Genomic DNA, 23,794 nt, shown 5'->3' with positions numbered 1-23,794 from the left:
GTGAATTTTCCCGCCTTGTCATTTTGTCCAGATAACAGTATATGAAGGAGCAAGTAAAATACTAAAAGGGTGGCAACAACCCCAAGAAAATATGCTTTAACCAAATCAGAAGAGATCCCAAATCATGAGGGGGAAAAAGGGGATAAAAAGAGGTTCAGAAAGAAAAAAGAAAAGAAACAATTAAAAAAAGAAAACGAATAAAGAAAAAAATAAAAGAGTAAAATATATATATATTGGATAAACTAGTTAAAAAAACGTTAAAAAAGCAAAGGGTAAAAGTTAAAACAAAATTAGCAGAAGAAGAGAAAAAACAATTGAAAAAGAAAAAAAATTAAAATAATGACAAGACTAAAGAATCATGGGGAGAAAGCCAAGAGTTTCGTGCTTTGCTTTCTCCTCCTCTGGAATTCTGCTGCTCTCCTTGGTATTGAAACTGCACTTGGTCCCGGCTGGATTTCTTGTTGATCTTCTGGGGGGTGGGGGCTGTTGTAGTGATTCACAAGTGTCTTTGTCCCAGGCAGAATTGCACTGCCCTTACCAGGGGCTGGGCTGAGTAATCCGCTCGGGTTTGCTTTTGGGAGCTTTTGTTCTCTGAACGCTTTCTGTAGAGTTCCGGAAGACAGGAATGAAAATGGCGCCCTCCCTGTCTCCGGCCCGGAGGAGCCGAGAGCCCAGGGCCCCACTCCTCAGTGTGCCCTCAGAGAATAGCGCCCATTTACTCCCATTTCTCTGGCCTCTGGCTGCGCTCTGAGCTCACTGAGCCTGCGACCAGTTCAAGGTAACCCCAAGCTAAGAGCCCACTCCTGGGCTCTGTCTCTGTAGCCGGCTTCCTCTTTCTAATACCTGTAAGCTCTGCGACATTCAGACATCCCCTGTAGGACTTGAGGCCAAGCTGACCCTGCGTGGGTTTCACCCTGGTTTAGCCTCTGGAGCGATATCCCTCAGCGGAACAGACTTTTAAAAGTCCTGATTTAGTGCTCCGTTGCTCCGCCGCTTGCCGGGAGCCAGCCCCTCCCCCTGCGGTCTATCTCCCCATCGCTTTGGATTCATTTCTCCACCAGTCCTACCTTTCAGAAAGTGGTTGATTTTCTGTTTCTAGAATTGCTGTTCTTCTTCTCTTCCATCTCCCGTTGGATTTGTAGGTGTTTGCAATCTTTAGATAAGCTATCTAGCTGATCTCCTGCTACCTGAAGTAGTCTCAGCCTGCTACTTCTCCGCCATCTTGACTCCTCCCCCCGCCAGAGGAGTCTTAATTGGAATACTAACTAGATTTTTGTGTGATAGTTCATGGGATTAGAGATACTGCACAGGATATATTTTGGGAAATGCAATTCTGTTTAAAAACATTTTACATAAGATGAAATAAAACAAAATAAAAATTGTAACCCACCTGGCCTCTGCTACTCAGAGGAAGATGGGAGCTACAGACTCAAATGATTTTCTGGTAAAAGAAAAGTCAGCACTGTCCTAGGCTTCTCAGAAGTTTGCTATTAGAGTATTATTCCTTTATTCTTTAAAAGTGTAAAGGGGGACCCAAATTGAAGCAAAAAATAAAAAGAAGATTAAAGATGCATTTTCTGGATACAAACTAGTAGAAATAAAATTGTGATTTTAATGTAAGATTTATTATGTGTTGGACTTGAAAAATGTCCAGTTGCAAATCAGACTAATTGCCCTTCTCTTTTGAAGTCAGTTTGGAGGGTGAAGTGTGGAGATTGCTTTCTTCTATGTGAATTATTTGTTTCTCTAAAGAAAAAAAAAATCAACATAAGGCAATCCCTAAGAGTTTTCAATATAGATATCTCCAAAAGGGTTATTGCTGCCAAGTTTTTTTCCCAATGTCACATAATCTTTGTATAATTTATAAATGATAACAAAGCAATCAGGCCACATTCATAAAAGCCCAGTGACACATAATTTAGTTGAATCTGAGGATTAGAATTAATTGTCTCTCTTTGTTCCAAGTTCTAAATCTTAGTAAATGATTCACTGCATGTCATTACAGCTTAATATTTGCATGAAATCACAGTTTAGCTGGCATAATTTAACAGCAATTAAAAAGCTATTTAATCGTCATGCAAATTGGTATAAGGGCCCTTGAGTAAGAAGGGTGTCTGCTTTTTTTTTTTAAAGTATCTCCAGGCGGACAGTTATACACTTGCAGACACCCATAACATAATTGATAACATTCTTCCTATTCATGAAAATATAAGTGAATAATACTTCATGTTTTCCTTTATAAATAACAGAAAAGAGCAACAATATGAATATGTCATTCTGTAGGAAGGCCTTATTATGATAATGATAATGTATCTTTATCTTCCAGGCATAAGTCTAGGTTGGAGGTAAGCTACACAAGTCCTCATCCTCTAGCTTATAATACCTTCCATATTTATCCTTCTGAAGAAAGATACTTCTGTAACTCTCTGAAACATGAAATGGCATAAAGCAAAGTATGCAGAAACCTGTTAGAAAAGCTAACCATTCCATTTCTAGGTCAGGCTTTAGGTAATATATGTACAGATGACTGAGGCCCTTACCCATCAGGCTGCTGTTATAAGGATCCAGCAAAAAGAAAAAGGAAAATATAAAATAACAACTCTTAATATTTTAAACCTAACACATAATCATGTAAATTTATGAGTAATGTTATACTACTCTAACACTGTATAACAAATCTCACTGTACTTATTCAAACTATTCCCTACATGGCAGCCAGAAAACCCGAATGTTCTTTTTTAAACACTTTACTTCCATATATAAAATCTCTAAGCCTGTTGCTGTTGTGCATAGAAAAATATCCAGACTCATTACAATGAGCCTAGGAGTCTTACACTTTCCAACCCCTTCCTCTTCCTTAAAGCTCACTTCTTTCTTTTTCCTTTTTCATTCTAGCCATAGTGGTTATCTGCCAGTTCCTTGGCTATTTTCAGATCTTTCTTGACTAAAGAACCTTCTACCCTTAATACTTCTCACTCCTCTGACATCCTCTTCCTCACCATCTCCATGAAGCTTTCTCATAATGATTCTCAAATTCTTCCTGATAATGTTTGGGTTTTTTAAATAATTATTTATTTATTTATTTATTTCTTCATTTATTCACTTACTTATTTTGAGAGAGAGAGTGAGAGAAAGATCACGGGAACGGGGGAAGAAGAGCAGGAGGGAGAGGAACAAGCAGATTTCACACTGAACATGGAGTCGGATGTGGAGCTTGATCCCATGACCCTGAGACCATGACCTGAGCCAAAATGGAGAGTCAGACACTCAACTGACAGCCACCCAGGCACCTGTGGTCCTCCTGTTAATGTTTAGTTCACTTCCTTTCCTTTTGATGTTTGCAATTGTACTTATTACAATTTGAATTTTATTCTTCTTTTAATGTTTGCCTGCCATTCAACTTAAATATATATAACAAAGTAGGAATTTATTACATTCACACTGTAAGTCCCAAATCTAACAGGTTATCTGGCACACATAGTAGTCAGTCACTTAAAAAAAATTTATTTCATGAGTGAATGACTGTATCTCGAGATCCAAAAGAACCCTATACCAAAACTTTAATTTCTTTTCTATGAAAAGAAGGTTGCAGCTATTTCTATACCACCTTCTAGGCAAACTTTCTTGATAGCAGAAATTTAAAGAATTGTTTTAGATTTCTTTAAACTAATCGTTCTAAAATATGACAGGATTGTTATTTTATTATATTTATACAATGAATCTATCAAAAGCATATTCTCTTACAGATAGGATTCTGTATTATTTCACACATAGTGTAGTGCTGACTCCCAGTAGACCTTTAGTTAATGTTTATCCAAGGAATGATACAAAATGAGGTTTATTTGTTTGTTTGTTTTTTTAAACTGGGATTTAAAGTACTCACATAAGTGTAAAAGATTATTGGCACAATTTTAAGAAAAGACTGGAGTAGTTAAAGTTTATTAAGTACTCTATGCAGTGTGATCCACATGGAAAAATATTAAGAAATATTGTGTTTTTGTATATGTATGTATTTTTTTCAAATTTTGAAAATGGTGATATAATTATTAAAATGTAATTAATACCATCACATAATTTAAAATCATTTTTGCTTATGATATATTCCAGTAAACAAATTTTCAAAGTGTAATTACCATATCTTTTGGATATTTTTGGCTTTTGATATTTTCATATTCATATACCAAAGTTAAGAGAGAGGCCATCTTTCCCCCCCACCCAAGACTTCCAGGCTTAATCAGATGTTTTTAACCATATTTCTTTATGGTTCCCATCAGAAAAGCTCAAACTAATATACAAGACAAATGTTTATTGATGAAGTTTTCAAGTTAGCATCCTTCTAATTCATTGTCCTACACATGTACATTTGTTTTTTAATTGCTTTTCTCTAGGGCCGCCTTCAGCTCCTAGGAATGTGGCTTTTAACATCAATGAAACGGCCCTTATTTTGGAATGGAGTCCACCAAGTGACACAGGAGGGAGGAAAGATCTCACATACAGTGTAATCTGTAAGAAATGTGGCTTAGACACCAGCCAGTGTGAGGACTGTGGTGGAGGACTCCGCTTCATCCCAAGACATTCTGGCTTGATCAACAATTCTGTGATAGTACTTGACTTTGTGTCTCACGTGAATTACACCTTTGAAATAGAAGCCATGAATGGAGTTTCTGAGTTGAGCTTTTCTCCCAAGCCATTCACAGCTATAACAGTGACTACGGATCAAGATGGTAAGTTCCATTGGTATTCTCTCTAAATAAACCCATAATCCCTTCTCATGCATAATATCCCTGGTGGGCCTTACTCACTGAGGTGCAGTTGTATACTCTATACACTAAAGAGGTGATCTTCTGGTTGTTGTTCTTACTGGTTTCTAAGGTCCAGAAGATTTTTATATTACTTCTTATTAGTGAGGTTAATTAGATATAATACTTCTCAGCAATGTTTATGCACTGCTTTTGATATAATCCTATACAAATACATCTTAATGAGCAAGTCCATATTACTTACTAACAAATGTCAGATAAAAAAAAATGTTGCTAAAAAAAAAAATGTTGCTAAGGGAATTGAAATTCAGTTACTCTACTTATGCTGTCATTCCTTTTCCATATCAAATAAAGCAAATAGTAAGAATTTATGTTAAGTATAATTCGTATCTATGTTGTAAAAACTGCCACCAACATGCTTAACTGTGATGTACTCTGAAAAAAAAAAAAAAGCAAAAAATATCCAGAAATGTATCCAAATGCTGTTGTTAAGTATCATTTGCAAAATGTTGGTGAATAGTCTTTTTAAAAAATCCAATTGCTTTTAGTTAAATGTTCCCTTCATAACAGTATAGATTTTTACTATAACATAGGCACAAATACCCCTTTGATTCTTGTAAGAATATATTCTCTTTAGTTCCCTCATAACATGATTTATTGCAGTACACGATACAGGAAGAGCATCAGAGATTTTAAAAACTCCCTTCAAGAAGCATTCATAAATTATGTGGGCACACAAATGATTTACTTATAGCAGAGAGTGTTGTTGTATATGAGCATATATATGTGAGACAAATTTATAAAGATAAAACTATTCTTATGCTGTAACAAATGCCACAAACTATGTGGGTTAAACAACAGAAATTTATTTTCTCACAGTTCTAGAGGCTAGAATTCAAGAATAGTGTATCAGCAAGTTTGATTTCATTACTCAGCAATAAAAGGGAACAAATTATCAATGCACACAACTTAGATGAACTTTAAGAGCTCCTTTGCTGAGTGAAAAAGACAATTTCAAAGGGATGTATCCTGTGTGATTCACTTATATAACATTCTTGAAATGACATACTTATAGACATGAAGAATAGATAAGTGGTGGCCAAAGTTGGGAAGTGGGGGAGAGGGATATGGCCATGAAGGGCAGGAGAGAGACTTTTGGTGATAATACAGTTACATATCTTGATTGTTGTGACAGTTACATGAAGCTGCGTATGTGATAAATTGCATAGAGCTACACACACACACATACACACACACAGTGGATTTTACTAATGTCAGTTTCCTGGTTTTTATTTTGTACCATAGTTACGCAGATGGTTAACACTGTGGAGGCTGAGTAGATGGTGTATGGGATCTCACTATACATATTTTTTGAATCTATAATAATTGCAGAATTTTAGAAAGTTGCTAAACCTGTAAGATGTGTACAAAGAAACTTTAATATTCTATTAAAAAACTTTAAATGAATGTGGCTTTTATTTAAATGGTTACACGTAAATTCACTTTGCTGATAATTTTCAGAAATAGATCTGATAAATAAAGCAAAGTCACATTGTACTGTGCAATCATCACCTTGTATATACCATGCAGTTTTACCCTTCATTTAGCAAATAACTACACATCATAGAATTTGCTTTATGGCTTTTAAAAAGGAATTCCTATTTCCTCTTTTTTTCCTTCTTTCCCATAGTATCAACAAAGTATGATCAAATATATCTTCAGGATATAAGAGATTAGCATCTTCTGTTCCTCTCTACATTAGCAGATGATATCTAAAGCGTTTTGGCTCCCACTGGGTCAAAAAAATACAACTCAGAACAACCATTCTTAACCATAGGGTATAAATAATTAAGTTGGGTGATAAAAGCAGTATTTCACTTTAAATAAAATATATATGTACCTTTCTTTACATAATTTCATACATATTGCATTCAGCAGTCTTTCATTCGAGGATTAAAAGAGAATTCATTTACTCTACTTTCTCACTTAGCAGAAGACAGAATATAAATTGTTTCTCATTTTTAAAATGAGAGAATTCAGTAAAACTGTATTGCTTTGAAGACAGAAGTTTAATTAGGCACAAAATAAAATATAGTATCCATCTATTGAGACTATACATTCTGGAAGGATACTATTACTAAGCAGGCCTCCCCAGTAAATTTCATTTTGTTGAAGAATATTAAGAAATAATCATTGTTAATTTAATTTAACTGTATTTTAGATGTAAATAGTAAGAAAAATCTAAACATATTTAAATTTTATTTGAAAAGTACATAAAGGACCTAACTGAGCTAAAATATTGCCAAAAAATTAATGAAATATTATGACCATCAGAAAAAAGACAAGGATGTCCACTCTTACCACTTTTATTCAACATATTTCTAGAAAATCTACCCATAACAATCAGACAACAAAAAGAAATAAAAAGCATCCAAATTGGTAAGAAAGAATTGCAGTTGACATGATACTCTAAATAGAAGACCTTAAAGATTCTATAAAAAAAAAAAAAATACTAGAACTGATAAACAAATTCAGTAAAGCTATAGTATACAAAGTCAATGTACAGAAATTTGTTGCATTTTTATACACCAATAATGAAACAGTGGAAAGAGAAATCAAGGAATCAAACCCATTTACAATTGCACCAAAACCTATAATATAGCTACGAATAAATCTAACAAAAGAGATGAAAGACCTGTACTCTGAAAACTGTAAAAACACTGAGGAAAGAAATTGAAGACAACAAAAAGAAATGGAAAGACATTCCATGCTCATGGATTGAAAGAACAAATACTATTAAAATGTCTATACTACTCAAAGCAATTTGCACATTTAATGCAATCCCTATCAAAAACCACTAGCATTTTTCACAAAACTAGAATAAACAATCCTAAAATTTGTATCAAACCAGCAGAGACCCCATATAGCCAAAGCAGTTTTGAAAAAGAAAAGCAAAGCTGGAGGCATCACAATTCCATACTTCAAACTATATCACAAAGCTGTAGTGATCAAGATAGTATGGTATTTGCACAAAAATAGATACATAGATCAATAGAATAAAATAGAAAACCCAGAAATGAGCCCACAACTATATGGTCGATTAATCTTCAACAAGCATGCAAGAAAGAATACCCAATAGGAAAAAAGCAGTCTCTTCAACAAATGGTGTTAGGAAACCTGGACTGCAACATGCAAAAGAAGGAAACTAGACCACTTTCTTACACCATACACAAAAATAAATTCAAATAGCATGGAGGACATGGGGACTTAGAGTGGAGAAGGGAGTTGGGGGAAATTGGAAGGGGAGGTGAACCATGAGAGACTATGGACTCTGAAAAACAATCTGAGGGTTTTGAAGGGACGGGGGGTGGGAGGTTGGGGTACCAGGTGGTGGGTATTATAGAGGGCACGGATTGCATGGAGCACGGGGTGTGGTGCAAAAATAATGAATACTGTTATGCTGGAAATAAAAAAAGTAAAAAATTAAAAAAAAATCATAAAAAAAAATGAATTAAAGACCTAAATGTAAGACTTGAAACCATAAAAATTCTAGAAAAAAACATACACAGTATTCTCTTTCACATCAGCCATAGAACTTTTTTATAGATACGTCTCCTAAAGCAAGGGAAATGAAAGCAAAAATAAACTACTGGGACCACATCAAAATAAAAAGTTTCTGCACCAAAAACAAAACAAAACAAAACAAAAAAACCTTCTGTACAGCAAAGGAAACAATCAACAAATCTAAAAGGCAGCCTAAGAAATGAGAGAAGATATTTGCATATGATACATAGAATAAAGGGTTAAGATCCAAAATATATAAAGAACTTATAAAACTCTTAACACCTAAAACAAATAATCCATTTAAAAATGGGCAGAAGACATGACCAGCCTTTTCTCCAAAGACATCCAGATGACAAACAGATACCTGAAAAGATGCTCATCATCACTTACCATCAGGGAAATGCAAATCAAAACTATGATGAGATATCACCTTACACCTGTCAGAATGGCTAAAACCAACAAGACAAAAACCAACAATGTTGGTGAGAATGTGGAGAAAAAAAAGATTCCTCTTTAACTATTGGTGGGAATGCAAACTAGCACAATCATTCTGGAAAACAGGATGGATATTTCTTAAAAAGTTAAAAATAGAACTACCCTATGATCCAGAATGACACTACTGAGTATTTACCAAAGAATACAAAACACTAATTTGAAGGGATACATGCATCCCTATGATCATAACAGCATTATTTACAATTGCCAAATTATGGAAGCAGCTCAAATGTCCATACAAGATGAATGGATAAAGAAGATATAGTATACATACCATGGAATATGATTCAATGATAAAGAAGAATGAAATTGTGCCATTTGCAATGACATGGATAGAACTAGACAGTATGATGCTAAGCAAATTAAGTCATTCAGAGAAAGACAAATGCCATATGACTTCATGCATATGTGGAATTTAAGAAACAAAAAACAAATGAGCAAAGGGGAAAAGAGAGGGAGAAAGTGAGATAAACCAAGAAACAGACTCTTAAACTATAGAAAAAAGACTGATGATTATCAGAGGGAAGGGAAATGGGGGGGATGGGTTAAATAGGTGATTTGTTTAAGGAGAGCACTTTTCATGGTGAGCATGAGCTGATGTATGGAATTATTGAATCAGTACATTGTACACCTGAAACTAATATAACATTGTATGTTAACTAACTGGAATTCAAGTAAAACTTTAAAAAAAACAACAAAAATAGTCCTGTATACAGGATGGTAGTGAGCCATTGAATATTAAAACACATTTACCTGGCCCTAACCAAAAAAAAAAAAAAAAAAAAAGGTATTATGATCAGCCTCACAAGTATGAGTGACTCTCCCCATGTCACAATTTTGAGAAACACCAAGAAAGCCTTGTCTCTCTGTGCTGAAATTCTGACATTAGAATATCACATCTTTAAAAAGGCAGATGATTTAAGCAAGGGTAACAGTATAAAATAGCTCAATCAGTGCATATTATCAGTTACGCTTTTTTTTTTTTTAAGACTTTATCCATTTACTTGACAGAGATCACAAAGAGGCAGAGAGGCAGGCAGAGGGGAGTTGGGGGGGAAGCAGGCTCCCTGCCGAGCGGAGAGCCCAACGCAGGGCTCAATCCCAGGACCCTGGGATCACGACCCTAGCCGAAAGCAGAGTCCCTAACCCACTGAGCCACCCAGGCACCCCTATGCTTTTCATATCATATCCTACCGTTGGATTAAAAAAGGACCTTATAGTAACTGGAGTCTCCCAGAAGCCGGCTTCAGCTGTTACAGTGTGTGGCAGCCTTAATAAGATAATAGATTTACTGCTGCAAATTGAGAAGGCATTTTCTATCATCTCAGTTGGGTATCCTTGGAAGATCTCTTTGAAGCAACTTGAAAGTCACTTTTCAAAGTTATTTAGTAGATAACACATTGCAATTTTGTTGGACTGCGAGGACCACAGTCAAAGATTTCTCTCATTATCTTTAGGTTATAGATCATTGTTTTTAAGCTAAAATGGAAAACTGATACATGCTCTTCACAAACCTTTAATTTATTCAACATATATATATTGCTGAATGAGCCCGTATGAACCTTACACTCTGGTGGGGAGGCAGATAATTAAAAAAAGAATTTGACAAATACATAATTAGTAGGCAGTAAGCCCCACTAAAGAGAAGAGCAGAGTGCTCTGAAAGCATGTATTCTCTAAATCTAGGAATAAGGTGTTCCTGAGGAACTGGCAATTAAATTAAGTTTTTCTCTGTGAGATGAGTAGGTAAAACAAGACTGCGTCAAGGGAAAGGATTCTGAGCAAAGGTTAAGCAATTGACAGTTTAGGTAATGATGACCAGTATAACAAAAGCATCTAAAAAGTTGACATATTGTAGAGGTACGTCAGAATTTGAGCTGAAGATTTAACTTAATATTTGGATAAAGGAGTGAGTATCTATAAAATAGTCAAGACAAGTTAGAGAATCACCCATTTAGCAGAAGATACTGCTATATTACTAGGGCCACAAATAGGGGAAAAATCAGCAGAGTAATAACATTGTTCATGAGGTGACACTTGTGTAAGTAAGGAAATAAAATATTAGAGACCAAAAAGTATAGACAACTGAATTATGTTTTTACTGCTTTTTGTGTGCACAGTGCAGAACATGGAGATAATGAGGACATTTGCATTAAATAGCCTTTTCCTTCATGTAGTTGACTAATAGGTATATATCTTTTCTCATATTTAGGAAACATTAAGGAGAGCATATTAAATAACCCTGACTTAATTGTTTGCTATCTGTTTACATTTAAACAAATATAAAAAGTTCCAAATCACTTACAACCACTTAGCTGTAGTTAGGAGAAACATTCCTTGATTATTCTGATTCCGGTTGGATAAATAAGATTATAGATTTAAAACTATGACTCTCATAATTAGGAATCTTTGCAGTAAACCTTAATTAACTGACTTCTACAATCCCTAAGAGCTATTTTTGCAATCTTCTATTTTCATAGTTTATTTAAATGGTTTTTAAAGGTGTTTCATTTAGAAAGCAATACCTAGAAAACATTTTATTTTAATCTTCAGTGCATGATAGGAAAACTAAGGTGTGTAGTTCGTAAAAGAAATTATTCAGGTCATAGACAGTAAAGGAAAATGTTAATCGTGGATAGTCAACCTGAAACAAATTGTGTTTGTAGATACCCTGACATGTGCAAAAACCTTTAGGGACAATGTTCAAAGTGAAAGAAATGCTAAATTACAAACCAATTCTGCTGATATTTGCTAACAGGACTTTAAAGCAATTATTGTCAGAACCAAGCTGTCTAATTCCTTAAAATAACACTTCTATCTCTGCCCTTGGGTGACTATTTGGTATAGGTCTTGCCTTAGGCTCACATTTTGATTGGAGATTTCATATATTTGCTCAGGCAGCAATAATTAATTGAACTAACATTGAAAATAGATTTAAATAAACAGAATTTGTATATATTTACAAACTCGAGATGTCTATTTCAAAAGCCAACCTTTTATACATTGCTGGAGAAGGTAATTAGGGATGTTATAAATGTTCATTTATTTTTATATCTGTATTTTAAATTAGTTTATCTCTGGATATCTCTCACAGTCTTGTAAAAATCTTGACAGCAAATAATTATTTTTTCCAAAATCTGCACAAATCTATTCAAAGTGAGCAAAAAATCAGTATAAAAGTTTTAAATGCTTACTAAATATACACTGATTATAAGCCAATGACTTTTTTTAAAAGCCAATAATGATAATTTATGAGATGCTGTATTATTTGTATTTTTCATATTTTTTAAACATAAGAAAATTACATATCAAAAACTACAATTTATATCCAAGTATAAAATGTTCCTATCTACTCAAGAAGTGTTTCTGCTCTAAGAAGTGCACTGAATATTTTCTTTATGGAAGATAATTGAAATGTTGGTCTAGTTAATCATAACTAAATGATTTTGTGGTCCAGCCAAATATTAAATTATAATAGAGCCTGGATGATTGCAAACTTTTTACTCCTGAGAAATGTCAAGTTACTTCCAAGTCTAGTGTCTTTTTGTGGCATGTATCTTTTGGGTAAATGAATGATCTGGAAAAGTCCCTTAGACTTTAGCAGTTAATTTGCTGAGGTTAGTCAGTGGCTCAGCTTTCAGTCAACACGTGCAGAAATTGAACTGCTCCCAGTCAGTTATGTTCAATAGTACACATGTTCCTATCTCACTGAAACATAACCATATTTTTTTTTCATATTTTGCTTTTCCAACCAATATATGAGCTTTTTGAGAGCAAAGACTATGTGTTTTTGGATAAGAATATTCTCAACTTCCATTGTCTATATAACTTCGTAAATATCCATGGACTTGCATTAACAGAAATTGGAGATGGTTTGAGTTATCTTTCATTCATTCATTTATTAATTCATTCATTCAAAAATATTTATTGAATATTTACTGTGTGGCAGGAACTATTCTACATACTAGAGGTATAGCAAATAAAGGAGAAAAACAAACAAAAACCAGTTATATTCCCCTGCTTTTCTGGTTACTATATATTCTAAAGGCAAGTAGTGATATATCCCATGAAGAAGAACTAAGCAGAGTAGGAGATTTGGAAGAAAAAGGAGGAGGTATTTTACTTGGGGAAATCCAAAACTACCTCTCTTGATAACGTAACACTTGAGCAGATCACAAGTTGAAGAGAAAACCTGTGAATACATAAAAGGCTATTCCAGGCAGTGGGAATAAAAAGGGCAAAGCCTTAAATTTAAGCAGACACTTGTCTAGAAAGTAACAAGAAAATATTATTGCATATAGTTTCTTTAGCACATACTAAATTTCGTGCTCACTAAATCCTCTGGTGCTGTGCTTACAGAATTTTCAACAAAAGGTTTTAATCAACACTAACCTATTCTTTAATAGCAATCATGGTTTTTCTTAGTGATCATACTTGCTGGAAAAAATATGTTTAATCCTAAACCTCATTTTAAACAGTTGGCTCTTAAGAGTTAGCAGCTGTTTCTCTGAGGAATTCATTTGTACATTTTGCAGGAAAGATGACTATTTTCTTCAGTATAAACTAATAAGATCTTATTGCTATTATAATGCCTTTACTAATCTATTAACAATATTAACATCATTTGTTCATACAAACTGAAAAGTAGTGGTAGAAGATTGTTAATAAAATATTTTAAATCCTGAAAAAATAAACTTGGTTATAGGTGAAGATAAACGTATATGATTATATCATGCATTATCTCTATCTGCCAAAGGATATAAGGTTCTACTTTATGGTAGGCATATGTCTAGCCAGTTATTTGCTCATTTCCAATACAGTTCTTTGTTTGGAGACAGAAGCCAATTTAATTTCATAACTAAAGTCTCCCTACATAATAAAGTAGCTGATTTAGATAGCTGATGTCTACGAGGTCTTTAAAAATGTTTTTTCCAAGCCCTCCTTGTTTTAAATATTATAAAGGATTGAAAAAGCATTAATGTGTAATATTTAAACTAAAAGATTTTCAAGGTTGACAGATTATCCTGATCATTACTAAAAATGTGAAATGTCTTCATACTTAAATACTTTAATTTATAAAGATTAAAAAAAATTGCTGACCTTTTAATCAGACTGAAATTCCATATAGAATCTTCAGATTAAATAGCTTTTTCTTTTCTTCCATGTGTTCCTCAGCACTTTTCTATTTGGTTTGGATTCTAAACAGTCAGTTCCAGCTACATAATTTGTGATGCCTAGTGAAAAGTGAAACTGCAGGACCCTTTGTTCAAAAAGCAGGAAAAAGGGGTCATTAAAGGTACTAAAATATAAAGGCTTTTCCTTCTGCAATTTCTCTCTCAACTTGTCATGGTGCTTTTTAATTGCCATTTGATGTCCTTATAAGTAACAACAACAAAAATATACAATTTCAAATTATTAGCATAAACTTTACCATTCATCTTTATATTGCTCAATGCCACTTTTAAATTCAAATATAAATATATTTAACTCATCTGCAAAATCATCAAAATCATGAAATTCTTTTCCTATAGTCCCTCCTCTTCTGTCACAGTCCCTAAATATTTTTCAAGTAGACCAGAGCAGACGAATGTAAGCCACACTCAGAAAGGTTGGGAGGAGAGAGAGAGGTTTCACCAGGAACTGATCCAACCCAGTGAGTGGGCACTCCCCCTGCATGGGATTCTTTTAGGAAGAACAAAGACACCCCCAGGTTCCCAAGACCTCCTCAACCCACAGTGGAAGGAAGAACTGTTAAGGTCTTTAAACCGTCTTTCTAGAAATCTACCTGCACAGGGTGGGTGAGAAACTTGCCCCAGTAAGACGTGGCCTCTTTAGAACACAGATGGCCAACACACACACACACACACACACACACACACACACACACACACAGAGCTTTGCACTCCCCAGGGCTAGTGGACCTAACCTAGATCCTGCCTGTGCACATGTCCAGACCCCCACTGGACATAGGAGATGCCCCAAAAATGTGATCCTGCCTCCTCAGTGGTCAACACAATCAGCTACCCCAGGTGGAGGGTAGCAACAATGAAGGGGTGAGGCAGGAATTGGAAGACTGCATAGAAGAGAACAGGGGAGTCTGCCAAGGAAAACACATCTTGGATATGTGAGAAGGTGACCAGAGGCTGGACTTTGCCTAAACTCAGGGCCCCAAGCTCTCAGGGATGCTCATTGCCCTGCCACACTCACTTACAAAACATGAGTTCAAAGATAAAATTATTAAGAATTTCAAGATGGAAGTAGCTGAGCATTAAAACCCTAAGTGGAGTGAAGGAACTGTGCAGGTTGGTAAGTCACACATTTATGAAGCAAGCCCGGCAAACATTTTACAAAATAATAATGTCACTGTTTTTCCCATTTACTTCTACGTGTTAGTCAGCAAACAAAATATACTTGGTGACAGTGTTGTGCCCAGGACTGCGCTATATGCCAGGTAGTGAAAACAAGATGCGCTTTTGAGGGTTTGAGACATTATGCCCACTGAGGAGCAGCCAACACTCAGTCTTTCATTCTCTGATTTAGAAGTGAGAGTTTGCCTAAGTAAAAAGAAGATTATATGATATCTGATTCAATATACATTTTCAAGAACTGAGTGTCTGAAATATTACTCAGGAGACAAGCCCTTAAAATATGTATAAAGTAATAAATGATTAAATAGTGATATGAGAAGGAGTGAATGTTGACATTTCACTTGTCTAGTTTCATGAAAGAGAGCCTAGTTGTTTGACCACACCTTTGCTTTGTTAGGCACTGAGCAAAGCTTTCAGTTATGAAAGATCAAAAACAAAATAATTGAAAGTCAGTTCCATATTGTACCTAATGCAATTCTAATTATTTTGACATCCTAATAGACCTAAGGTGAGACTCCATGACTATGATACCTTTATGCTCTACTATATATTGTTTTACTGAGTCATTTTCAAAGTATACCCTAAGATAGAAAAGTTTTTTTCTTAAAACAATTATGAATTAATTTGAATTATGTATATTCATCTTTTTAAATTATAATCCAGCTTATACATTTCTTAAGTCATCTTTCATTAAAGCTAGTAAATAATATGGCAAGGATGATAAATATATATACATATATATATGGATAGAAGTGTACTTTTCATTCCATTTCATTTTGTCTTTAAAAACTTATTTAACACCTCTGTTCTAAGATGAGTATTACCTTTTACTTTATAATGTTCATAGAATTGATGACCTCTTTTTTATACTTCCTCTTTAACAGCTTCTTTGTATAAATAGTGAATGATTGACTTGTTTCTATCTCTGAGTTTAGATTATATTTTGATACGTTTATTTGATAGTTATGTCTTATGTCACAATTTTATATTTTTAAGTTTTTCAATCACTTTTCTTAAAGATAAGTGTGTTGGTCAGTTATAGATATGAACCGCACATTCAGATTCCTAAAAATTGGGACTAGTTTCCTCGTACTTATTTTTACAAGAAGAAACACTTAATGTGCTGAATAGTTTTGAATATTTAAAAGATTCAACTGCTGTTTTTATTTAGCTGTTTTAGAAAATGTGAGTTACTTGTATTAAGAGCAGAACAATTAAACCCTATTTCAAATGCAACTTAATTATATATTTAAATTTAAACTATAACTGACATGCAAAATTATTTCTTAAAATAAACTATTTTTCACCATTTGAATTTTATTAACCTAACTGCTGCCATCTCATATTAGTTTTACACTTATTTTACAAGATGACAATTTTCATGTGCCTTAAAGAATCTCATGAGACTATAGACCAACTACAAGCTATCAGGCAGGATGTACATAAACCTTATACAATAAATATATATATATATATAAATTTTATATTATCAATAAGTGTTCTTTTCTCTTATTTCAAAGATCTAAGAAAGATTTCCAACCTCTTGTATCATTTAACTGACTCTTTTAACATGGTTTTCCATGTATGTCATTAAAATCTTTCTGTCTGTTAACCTATTTAAGAAGAAAATATAAAAAATAAATTGTGCTTCAGAAGATGGAAGGTCACCATTCTCTGCATCATCACTGTCTATAGATGGAAGACCATCAGTACACATTCCAGTTGGGTCATCCTTACTTATTTCATTCGTAAATTTAGCAACCCCAACCCAACTGCTTCTACTATTCTCTAATTCTATAAGTCTAGTAGACTAGAGAAGTACTATGTATTCATGGTCACAAATCTTAAAGGAGCCACAGGAGAAGTGACAGTGTATCAAATTAAAGGACTCTTCAAGAGATCCCCTTGGATACATTTTCGAGGTAATCTAAGAGCCTCAGAGTCATTCTCTTATATGACTGCTAGGCAATGTTAAGCTCCAGAGAAGACTGTCATTCTGGCACAGTAATGGTGGCTCCAAGGAACATTTGTACAAAGGAAAAAAACAACAACAAAAAACAAAAAAAAACTCTAAATAGCGTGTAGTTACCATGATGAGTAGTGAGTTTAAATTAACTCTTATAGCTTAAAATCTTAACATTTTCAACTCAGAACATTCAGACAGGGAAGTGTTTGTTCTGTAAAAATCATCCATTTTTTAAAAATGGATATTCATATTGTACAACCCACAATATGAAATTTCATGTTAAAATACTGCAGAGTGCTTGAATCTTCTTTTATATTACTAAGCTGAAACTAACATGGCCATGCTAAAAACACATAACACATTTGACATAGTCAAGTAATTAGAACTTTAAATGTAGCATAAATTAAAATAAAAGGATTATTTGTTTATGCCAAATTTTAAAATATGGGGAAAAAACTTAAAGTTTCATGTTCAAATCTTATTAAACAGTTTTGCCTTAGATTATTGATTTAATAAAACTATAAGACTAATTTCTTGTAAATATCATGCCATTTAATTTGATATTTTTAAAGTAAATATTAGATCTAACTAATATGAAAAAATGACTTATTTGTTAGAAATAAATTTTTTAAATAAATGGTTAATATATTTTTCCTAATTTTCACAATTTATAAAAGCTATGATGATAAATGTAGAGCAAAAAGTCACCAATTTTTTTTTAAAGATTTTATTTACTTACTTGACAGAGAGGGGGAGAGAAACAAACAGTGAGAGAGGGAACACAAGCAAGGGGAGTGGGAGAGAGAGAAAAGATGGCTTCCCGCTGAGCAGAGATTCCCAAAAGGACTCAGGAATCTGCCCTGAACCAAAGGTAGACTCAATGACTGAGCCACCCAGGCATCCCTGATTAGAAGTTTTAATGAGCTTTCAAGGTAGAAGTCCTCATTCTTATACTATGATCTAGAACTAGGTATTTTTCTCTATCCTACAAATGTTCCATTTTTGAAAATTTCTCTTATTAATATTAATTTATTTTTTGCTTAAATTTCATAATCTACTTCCATAAATTTTCATTTTCCTCCCTGTGGTGCTGCACAGTCTCAGAGGAGGGAATGAGGTGATACACCTGCCTTTCATTTGACTTTTAAACCCATTAACAGTTTGTCAAGGTGTGAGAAGCATCATAAACATAATATGTGAAAATTACCCATTATCTGACATACATTTGGCCAATAAGGATTTGATTTATAAGGGAAAACTATAATTTTAGAGTCAAAAGATGAGGAAATTATTGCCTACTTATTAGTTAATAGACAGATGAGAGGAATAAATATTTGGGATTTATAATAACCAGACAAACCCTCAGATTCCACACTGTCTATACTTAATTTATAAACATGACAAACACATGGTTTTGCTATGTAAGATTTTGCATAAAAACCCCTTTATTTTCAGATTCTTACTTTCTAAGAACTAGGTGCTTTTCTCATGATTCTATTTTGTTACTGAAATTTTGCCTAATTTTCCGTGTAAAAGTTCTCTTAAGGAACATCCATCATATTTTCATAATATTTTCCAAAAATTGGTGCTTTGCATTTCAGTATTAAAAAATGTCATCTGTTGCTAAGATAATGAACGTGTTACATAAATGCAGAATGTAGTGCTGCTCCATGAGGATATGTCATTTTTTTAAAATGGATTCTCATCCAAGAATATCCCCCTTAAAACTTGAAAAGTATATTTAATCAAAATCAACTAATGAATAATTAGCTTACATTTCAGGAATTAATTTGTTTTCCTAAGGAGAAGATAAAAACAGTTTCTGATCAAAGGAAAAGAAGACATAGCCTTGAAAAAAAAAGTTCTTAATATAAAAAAAAAGATTTAACATAGGGTGAAAAAAAATCTGAAATTAATGGGGGAAGTATATGTTATTAAGATTTTTCAAAGGAAAATAATTATTTAAAACATTAACAGGGACACCTGGGTACTCAGTGGGTTAAAGCTTCTGCCTTCCACTCAGGTCATGATCACAGGGTCCTAAGATCCAGCCCCACATCGGGCTCTCTGCTCAGCAGGCTGCCTGCTTCCTCCTCTCTCTCTGCCTACTTGTGATCTCTGTCTGTCAAATAAATAAATAAATCTTTTAATAAAATTAAATAAAAATAAAACATTCCCAGTTAATCTTTAACTAAGAAAATACCCTTAAACCAATTACAAAGGATTAAGCAGATAAGCATTAAATACAAAATTTTAAGAAAAAGTAAATGTGGGTAAATATTGACTAATAGTAAATGAAGAAACAAAAAAAATTAATTACAAAGCAAAAGATAGATGAGTTTAATAGCAATTTTATTTTTATAGAGGATTTTGTTTATTTATTTGACAGGTAGAGATCACAAGTAGGCAGAGAGAGAGAGGGGAAGCAGGCTCCCTGCTGAGCAGAGAGCCCGATTCGATTGATCCCAGGATCTTGGGATCATGACCTGAGCCAAAGGCAGAGGCTTTAACCCGCTGAGCCACCCAGGTGCCTCAGGAACTTTATACATCAAAGTCATTATAAATAAAATGAAAATAGTGCTGTGAAGTGTGTAAACCTGGTGATTCACAGACCTGTACCCCTGGGGATAAAAATATATGTTTATAAAAAATAAAAAATTAATTTAAAAAAAATTAAAAAAAAAATGAAAATAAACATTAAGCTGGGGAAATACTTATGATGAATGGACTATGGTAAACATGGGCAAAGGACATGAGCTTTCAATTCTCAGAAGAAATGCAATTGTCTAATGTGTATTTAAAAAAACTTCACTCTTGCTAAAAATCAAAGAAATGAAAATTAAAACTGATAGATAATTTTCTTCTACTCATATTGGACTTGCTTTTTGTGTTTTGTGGTTTTCTTTGGTAAATGGTAATGGTCATGTTTGTGAACGGCATGATTTGGTCAAAACTCTGATACTTTTACAGGACTATAGGAGTAACTATAAAAGTATATGGCAGTATGTTTCTAACACCCTAAAATTATTATACTCTTTAAATTTCCTCTTGTATATTAGTATCTAGGAAAGATAAGACATGTAAAAAACTATATATGTGTGTAAGCATGCATTATGGATGCATAATAAGGAAATGTATAAATATCCTAAATGACCAACAAAAACAATAAATAAAATGTATTATGTCTATAAGATGGGAATGTTAAGTTTAATGAACAAGAATAATGCTCACAATATCCTAAGTGCCACAATAGATAGGCTTTCTGTATGTTATCAGATAATTATGTAAATAATTAATGTACACATTAGTCATAAGAAAATGAGTAACAAAATTTTCAGATGTTGGTACTGTTTCTTTCTGTGTGATGGATTATGGTTGATGATTTCTCTAAAGTGACTTGTAATGTCCTTCATGATGCTGATGCTGACCTGATTGTCCTTTTATAAGTCGTTATATTTATCCTGCCATAGTACTTATTACCATGCTCTGCATTTCAGTTGCATGTCAGTTTTTTCTATTAGATTGTTGATAAATATTTGGATCCCAAAGGCTTGACATAGTCCCTTTCATCTAAAATCTATGCACTAGGGGTACCTGTGTGGCTCAGTGGGTTGAGCATCTGCCTTTGGCTCAGGTTATGGTCTCAGGGTCCTGGGATTGAGCCCCACATCAGGCTCTCTGCTCAGCAGGGAGTCTGCTTCCCCCTCTCTCTCTCTCTGCCTACTTGTGATCTCTCTGTCAAATAAATAAATAAAATCTTAGAAAAAAAAATAAAATCTATGCACTAAATATTTACTACATAAATTAGTGAATTAAGTATGTGGATATGTATACATATATATTCACATGCACACACAAATACATGAAATTCTACAATACTCAAAGTGAATCTTTTAAAGCTTTAATATCATGATACTTTTGTCCCTTAGTCTTAAAGTGCTCACTAAGGACATCAATAGTAAGTATTCTATTCATAGGCTCGCTGTCCCGGAACAGATATTCAGAAGACAGAGTGTTTAGTTGTGTAAACCTAAGCAGGAATGCCCTGAAAATATGCAGAAGATATTATTGTCCATTTGGTTTTATGGGTCTCTAGGGCCTGAAATTTCATATCCTGTGTACATAGTTTTGTCTTCTATTTGCCATCTGCATACTCATGAATGTATAGCTCATAATGCCATTATTTTTTTTTCTCTTGAAATGTCCAGTAGTTTAGTCATACAGAGAGACAGGAAACAGCTGGTCAGAATCTGATCAACTCTAAGTTCTAGTCCCTAAACTGCTACTATCCAGCTGTGTAAATTTAAGCCAGTTATTTCATCTTTCTGGACCTCAGACTTTTCATCTGCAAAATGAGAATATTACATTGAATAATGTGTTGAACATTCTATGCACACAGTATTTTTATATTTAAAATCAGTTTTTCTTAATTCCAAAGACTTGATATAATAAAATAAGAAAATGTAGTTGATAAAGATGCAAAAGTTTGTTTTTTTTTGTTTTTTTGTTTTTTTGTTTTTTTTTTAATACCTCCTCTAAGAAGATACCTCTTCCCTAAAGTCTTACTGTAGCTTTCCAGGCAAACAGCTCCTGCTATAGTTCTTTACACTAATACTTTGCAGTATTCTTGAAAGTTCGCCATGGTGTTTTCAGGTTATAGTTATTTTTAGAAGGTCAAAAAAAAAAAGATATCTCAGCAATAGTTCCTCCCATGTTCAAGTCCGTATCACTTTACACTCAGTGAGAAGACAAATTTTTTATGGTTACTGGAAAGTAAAAAAATATGTCACATTGGAAACCTGAATATGGGGGCCTCAGTGGCTCAGTGGGCTAAAGCCTCTGCCTTCTGCTCAGGTCATAATCTCAGGGTCCTGGGATGGAGCTCTGCAATGGACTCTCTGCTCAGCAGAGAGCGTGCTTCCCTTCCTCTCTCTCTGCCTGCCTATCTACCTACTTGTGATCTCTGTCTGTCAAATAAATAAATTAAAAAAAAAAAAAAAGAAAGAAAGAAACCTGAGTATGTAAGTAGAAACAGTTATGATTTAAGCATAAGAGGAAAAATGTCTCTTCCTCTTTGTTTTTGTTTTATTTCATGTTTTGTTCTCTGACACTTTCAACCTTTTTGGTTTTTGGTTTCCACTTGTTTTGATCATATGTCAATTTCCTAAGACAGTACCTAAGTCACTTTCTTCAAAGTGGTTTGAATGTGTTCTTTATTCCATCACTTAATTCCATATGTAATAAATTCTAAATATGATTTGGTCTTTTGGCAATGGAATTTATGCTCCATGAGGATGGACTTTTTTCACTATTTTATTGGTTGGTTCATTTTATCCCTAGAGTCTCAAACAGTACATTTATAGTGTACTGAGCTGTGAACAAACATTTATTAAGCCACAATATATGATCAGTACTCTACAGTCCATCATACAGTATAAGTAAGAAAGGACGAAGCTAGTGTGGCTTCCTCAAACACCTTACTTTAATTGGGGAAGCAATGTTAGCAGACTAAAAAAGACTCACAAAGAAGAAAAGAGATAATATTTTTTTTTAAGTTAAGTGCTTCAGTGGTAAGATACAGATTGTGAATGCTTTAGTTCAGAAGAGTAAAGATTAATTGAGCTGGAATACTTCCTGGAGGAGCTATACCTTAAAGGAAGAGCAGCATTTGGAGTGGCCGTCCAGGAGGGTTGAGCCTTTAGATGATGAAGGCATGCGGGAAGAACAAGTTTTCACTATTTGTTTCTTGCGGGGTTGTGGAAAAGCCTAATTCTTCTCACACATTTCTGAGGAAGGCTTCACTGAATCAAGATTCATACCACAGTCAGTCTTTGATAAGAAAATTATAGAATCATGCTCATTCAATTTAGGAAACAATTTTGTATGTGGTATTATGGATTAGGTCTTAGTAGCAATATTATATTCGGCTTCCTCTGAGCAATGCCAGATAAAAAGATTTGAATATCAAAGGTGAGATTTACAAGACAGGGAAGCTTACTTTTGGGGGTGGGATTTGTTCTTTTAAGGAAATAGGCTTAGCAAAAAATATTTTCCATCTAGGAGTAAATTTACATGGCACTGTTATAAGATGTGCAGTTTTGATAGTGATTTATAAACAGCCATTAGAGTGGGATACTCGTTGTCTTCCCATAGCAACATCTCTGAGCACTAAGCACTTTTTGGTCAAGCCCCTAGGATTTAACTGCAGGGCGTTCAGTTATAAAACCATTTTTCATCGATCTGAGCTGTTGAGTTCTTAACTGTAGCTTATTTTCACTTTGATTTTGAAATCCATAAATGCCAGTCATAGCATTTAGGAACTAAAATCATTGGCACAGGAATTTAAATGAAGAGTGATAAATCAAGGCTGCCAGTGGCTACTGCCTCAACCAGATGCAAACACCACAACCACGGTTTTTAATAGCTTTGCACGCCTAATTTCAAATTAAGTGTGACGAATTAAGCAGGAAGTTAATTACTATCTTGAAACAAATAGTCTGATGTTGATTGGAAAGGGTATCATAAAGCTGTGTTTTACCTTAACAGAATACCCAGAGGAAATATTAGAAAATAGAGATGTACAAATAACAATTAGTTCAAGTAAAAAAAAAAGGGGGGAGGGATGATTATTATGCATCTGG

General features: G+C 33.9%; 1 protein-coding gene across 4 annotated transcripts in view; it reads left to right on the top strand.

The window, feature by feature from the left end:
- The window catches only part of EPHA6 (EPH receptor A6), an 881,405-nt gene that overhangs the window by 421,822 nt on the left and 435,789 nt on the right, over positions 1 to 23,794 (top strand). For all 4 annotated transcript variants that reach the window (XM_032351621.1, XM_032351616.1, XM_032351619.1 and 1 more), the window contains exon 5: positions 4,389 to 4,724. In XM_032351621.1, coding sequence (XP_032207512.1) covers positions 4,389 to 4,724 — 336 coding nt within the window. The remainder of the gene's footprint in view (positions 1 to 4,388; positions 4,725 to 23,794) is intronic.

This window comes from Mustela erminea, chromosome 1, assembly GCF_009829155.1.
Source record: "Mustela erminea isolate mMusErm1 chromosome 1, mMusErm1.Pri, whole genome shotgun sequence".
Lineage (NCBI taxonomy): Eukaryota > Metazoa > Chordata > Mammalia > Carnivora > Mustelidae > Mustela > Mustela erminea.
This window is presented reverse-complemented; position numbering and strand designations above follow the sequence as displayed.